At 42.3% G+C, this 5,559-nt stretch overlaps 1 protein-coding gene across 1 annotated transcript; it reads left to right on the forward strand.

Annotated features, from left to right (window-relative positions):
* Window positions 1-986: 986 nt before the first annotated feature.
* LOC132473231 (NK1 transcription factor-related protein 2-like) lies at window positions 987-3,876 on the forward strand. The gene is made up of 2 exons (XM_060073258.1): window positions 987-1,379; window positions 2,682-3,876. Exons 1-2 carry the CDS (start codon window positions 1,163-1,165, stop codon window positions 3,290-3,292), a joined length of 828 nt encoding a protein of 275 aa, XP_059929241.1. The 5' UTR covers window positions 987-1,162; the 3' UTR covers window positions 3,293-3,876.
* The last annotated feature ends 1,683 nt before the right edge of the window (window positions 3,877-5,559 follow it).

The following is a 5,559-nucleotide window of genomic DNA, read 5'->3' on the forward strand; positions in this document are numbered from 1 at the left end:
CAAGTTTGACCTACCGTTTAAAAATAAATGACTGTCCCTATCTGGTTTTATCAGTATTGGACACCCGTTGGGAATATTGATCCTGTGACAGTCCCACCGTTTTAGCCATCGTATGTCATCAGTCTCTAAACGTGATGACACTTCACTTTAAATCCCAACTCTTAAGACTTGATGGGCCACTGATCAATTGTGAAAACATATAACAGCTTCATTGAATCTATGTGACAAAATTATTTACTTTCACACTTATTTTTCTTTTCTCTCTGATCATTCAAAGGCATTAGCTTGTATAATTAAAATAATAAACTAAACAATAAATTGCCTCATGTCATAAAACATGTTAAGTTATAAGCTATAATGAATTGAAAACAAGTGACATTAAACAACAGCTTGCATGAAATATCTAATATTTAACAAGCATACACATTTTAATACAAAAAGCTAATAGTGAATAAATCATTCACATTTATTATTATTCTTTACACACAACTGTTTTTTTTTTTAAATAGCCTAATAATAATCCTAATAAATAAAAATGATCATTCTTGATTTCTTTGCCTACATATATACACATTATGCACCTGCTAACTGTGTGTAGTGAACAATATAGAATCATTCTGCCCTTTCAATTAAGATTCGACTGTCTTTAATAACGGTGTTATTTGCAATGAGCAGGGTTTGCAGGGGATATGACCGTTAGGTGTCCAAAAATCCATCTAGTTTTGATGGGATCTGATAGGGATCTCTTCTAGGATCAAGTGCCATCTGTGCCCAATTTACTTTCGCGTCTATGGAATATAATGATATGGGTGATTATCGACGAATGCTCTGAGCCCATTAAGAGGTCGTGTGAAACACTAATAGGGTTTGTGTCACGTGGGCGCTAGAGCACGGCTCCCTTTCATTTGGCGGGGTGTGTGTGTGTGGGGGGGGGGGGACCGACGATTTAAAGAGCGCGCTCACCTCCATTCATCCACAACCCGTCACGTTGTAAGATTGTCAGAGAGACGGGACAACTTTCCAGACTGAACACAGAGATCTCCTTGTCTATCAGACTTTTTGGGGGTTTAGATGAGACGTCATTGTTTCATTTCCGCGTAATTGGTGTATTTGTGAACCTTCGCTCCATTCCCAACCCACGGATGAGCTCTCTGGAGGAAAGATGTTGGATTCAAAGGATTCGAGATTAACGATGACGCCCAATCACAAGATTTCCTTCTCTATAGTAGATATATTGGATCCGAAGAAGTTTAATAGTAAGAGGGAGAGAGAACTTTGCGTCGTGAAGGAGACGTACCCTGCGCTCAACGGTGATGGAGCAAGTTTGGAGTTGGACGCTTGCGAAGAGGGACAACACCAAGTTGAGCACTCCAAAACCGGTAAATATGCCTTTTTTTCATTTCAAACATGTATGGCTTCGGTAAAGGCTACATTGTCCTATTCTGGATACTTTATTAATTAATGTACTCTGTCCTCCTCTTCCATACGTCAAATATTGTCTTAACACTTACTTTAACAGAATGGGGTAGTTCTAAACAAATACATGAACCAAAAAGGTACATGAACCCAAAAGGGGTTGCAAAATAGAAAAAAAAACATAACAAATCAATATATTTCCTTTAAATATCAGCGAAAGGATTTAATGAGAGCATCTGGGAGTGAGTCCAGGACATAGCCTCAGCTTTCTTGTCATAGCTCGACTATGACCTTCCCTTAATTTCCAAGGCTATATTTCTTTTCAAGAAAGTCACAAAGGGGGTCGCTGCAGGAGCCCCCGTGCGTGATTGGCAGTGGGACAGGCAGGTCAGATAATTGTTTAAATCGTCCCATTGAGGATGCCTCCGCGCGCTTTGATCGATATCCCATTACTGCATCCTGCATATCTCCCTCCAGCACCTTGCAGGTACCGACCTCACACCCCCATCCATGTCTGATCCTAAATATCGTTCGATTAAAACTTCCCTTTAACTAGATGACATTTATTGATCCACGGACAAAATATGAAACTCCATTAGCACCTCGTGGTGGCACGAGAGTTTTGGAGCTGTATTTTGATGGGAGGGGGGGTTCTTTCCGCAACATGACATTTCAAGGCGAATTGCGGTGGCTATTAGGGGATTAGTGACAGATCAGCTTTTAGGTCCCATCTGCACCCTTTGCTTCGGTTCACTCAGCCACTGGCGTCCCCATAAACACCTTACAGCTGTCAGGCAAGGTGACTTCTGGCATTTCAACATCGTTGGACATTTTACGGAGATCAATGACACTCAAAGAGTCTATATGTTGTCGTTAACTCGACAATTAACGCCTGCAAGTCCCACGGAGCTGTCCGCTCAGCACCTCTTTCACCAAATAAGAAACACACACACACACACACACACACACACACACACACACACACACACACACACACACACACACACACACACACGCGCGCGCGCGCGCACACACACACACACACACACACACACACACACACACACACACACACACACACACACACACACACACACACACACACACACACACACACACACACACACACACACACACACACACACACACATACACACACAATGCTGTTATAAAGAGAGCTAGGGTGCAAACACGCAACGGCCTAATCCTTAAAAGGTTGATAACCCTGTATGATAATTCATTGTTTATTTACTTTATTTTAGAAGGAGAGAGAGCTGGACTCCCTGCCCGGTCAGAGGCGGACCCGCTGGTGCTACTGTCCCAATCGAGTGAACCCGCAGAGCCGAATCTCTTCGAGGAACAGGGGGACGAGGCAGACGGAGAGAGTTGCGGTAGCAGCCCCGAGACGGAAGCGGGTCATGACCCCTCACACCTTAAGCGTCGACGCTCGGACCAGCTCTGCGCCAACAAGCCCAGACGCGCCAGAACCGCGTTTACGTACGAACAACTGGTGGCGCTGGAAAACAAATTCCGAGCCACCCGCTACTTGTCCGTGTGCGAGAGACTGAACCTGGCCCTATCCTTGAGTCTGACCGAGACCCAGGTTAAAATCTGGTTCCAGAACCGAAGAACCAAGTGGAAAAAGCAGAACCCCGGGGCGGACAGCACCCTGCAGCCCAGCGCTCTCAGCGTTGGTAACGGGGCTCCTAGTTGTGGAGCGAGGACTGCCAACTACCACCAAACTTACCCGGCCTTCAGCTCTGGGAATATGATGTTTCACACGGCCGGGACTGTTCCTCTTTCGTCCACTGGAGGGCTCTTGCATCCTTTTATACCTAGCTTCCTTCAACCACAATACTTTGCTCCACATTTATGAAAAAAAACGTATAAACTGGTGACACACTGTACAATTGGAAATACAATTAGCTGAACTAATTGAATGGACACAAAAGTACACTACACTGTATATAGCTGTATATGGAAATGGATGGATGGAAAAGGATGGACATATTATATTCATTATGCCAGAATTTGGACTGGGCCACGTGAAGATAACTGCTATTCATTCATTCATCATTGTGTCCTCAAAGGATTATTCTGGTAATTCTGGTCAAATGTATGAACATATGCCTACATCTTTTCCACAGAGGTCAAGGTTCTTGAGAGCAAAGGACAAAGTCAAGAGACTATCTTCTAACTGTTTTGCAATGTATTTTTGTGACACAGGAAAGCAGAGGTGCTGTACGTCATTGTGTTCACTGAGCAGAACCAACTGTTTAATATAATCTATACTCTCCCCTCACAAGTCACATTTGATCCTGCAACCGCCCAACACTATGTATCCCAACAGCGCATGAGTAGCTAATTTATTTGTCCATTTTATTTTATTTTGCATTTAATAAAGAGTGTTAATTAAAGACCTTAATGTAAAACCTTCTGTGTTGTTTATAAATATGTTTGGAAGTAAGCAGAACTAGTTATTCATATATTATGAATTGTCTAATGGCTGGATTTTTATTAAACCTTATATATTCAATAACAAAATCTGCATTGGTTAATTTCCATTTTACATCATCAGAAAGAAGTATATATTTGTATTGATTATTTTTACAGGGACATCGCACATTTATAAGAAATTGCATCAGAGTTAGTAGAAGTAGACGTCTGTGGTCCCTATCTTCAGTATCGCAGTCATATGTTTGAGTGGTAAACTCTACTGCCATCATGCAAGAAAAAGGGGAACAAAATATAAGAACCAATCTGATCAGAGGAAAGATCCCATCTTTCATTAGATGAGGTGTATTTCTTTCATATAACCTTGGTGGTGATAACAAAGCACTCAAATAGTTAAATTGCACTGTGCAATCAAAGCGTGTTACCGATTTAGCTTTCAGAGTATGCAGGCTCTATGCAGTATATATTATGCATATACATTATAGATACACCTGTGGGAACAAATTACTTTCAACGTCATTAATCAATGCCTCATCCCTGGAAGCCAAAAATCCATAACAATTGCATACATCTTGGATGATGTTTCAAATAAAAAGCAGTTTATAATTAATATTATTATTTATGGCCATAGAACTATACTACACAATTTCCTAACGCAGAGAGTTGTGCATTATAGGCGATATAAACTTTAAACTGTGGGGATTAAAATAAATATCATAACATAATAACTGCAGTGCAAGCACGCAATGGGCCAACCTTAAAGTTGTTGTTTCTGTGTAAGAGCATGTTCTACCCCTATGGCACCACGTGGAGGCGACAGTGGTCAACCATGTGTGCAGTATGTCAGCATATAAAACAAATTAAAACCCAAATGATTAGGAACAGAATCCGACAAATCCAGGAAAGTATTACCTAGCTCTGAACTCCCTCACAGCACATGCTGGAAGGGAGGCAGAGACAGACAGACAGATACAGACACAGACACACACACACGTGCACGCGCACGCACGCACACACACACACACACACACACACACACACACACACACACACACACACACACACACACACACACACACACACACACACACACACACACACACACACACACACACACACACACACACACACAGTGGGAACTTTTATCCTGCAATTTGTCTTAATATTGCTTCATTGCCAGATTGCTATTTTTCTATTTATTTGTTGTGGAGATAAACAGCGCTAAATGTTCTGTGATGGATTTAGGGTCATTTTGGTTCATAAGCAGAGAGGCTTTTGTTTAGAATGCATGCAGGACCATTCTCTGGGGGCAAGGTCAGATGTTATTACCATCAGTGCCTCTGCCGGTCTTCATATGTATGCATGAGCGTTAAAGTGTGTACATCTCTGTCTTGCCCTCTATGTGTGTGAATGTGCACATGCCTGCTTTTAGACTTGTGCGCGCCTGCAAGTATGTTTGTATGTGTTTGAGCACACTTGTGCATGTATGTGCGTGCATGTGTGTGTGGATTTGTGTGTGTGAGTGCATGTGCGTGTGGGTGTGTTGTTGTGTGTCTGTGTGTTTGTGTGTGTGTGTGTGCATGTGAATGTGCGTGTGCGCATGTGCATGTGTGTGTTGATATGTATGTGTGTGTGTGTGTGAAGGGGGAGAAAATTCCATCTACTAGCCCTGTTGGCTTTACTCATCCT

This window comes from Gadus macrocephalus, chromosome 15 (genome assembly GCF_031168955.1).
Source record: "Gadus macrocephalus chromosome 15, ASM3116895v1".
Classification (NCBI taxonomy): domain Eukaryota; kingdom Metazoa; phylum Chordata; class Actinopteri; order Gadiformes; family Gadidae; genus Gadus; species Gadus macrocephalus.

What these genes read in the sequence shown, in the direction of transcription:
- LOC132473231 (XM_060073258.1), top strand. Translation starts at nt 1,163, where the DNA reads ATGTTGGATTCAAAGGATTCGAGATTAACGATGACGCCCAATCACAAG. An exon ending in AGTTGAGCACTCCAAAACCG is followed by an intron (nt 1,380 to 2,681) that starts GTAAATATGCCT and finishes TTATTTTAGAAG; the next exon opens with GAGAGAGAGCTGGACTCCCT.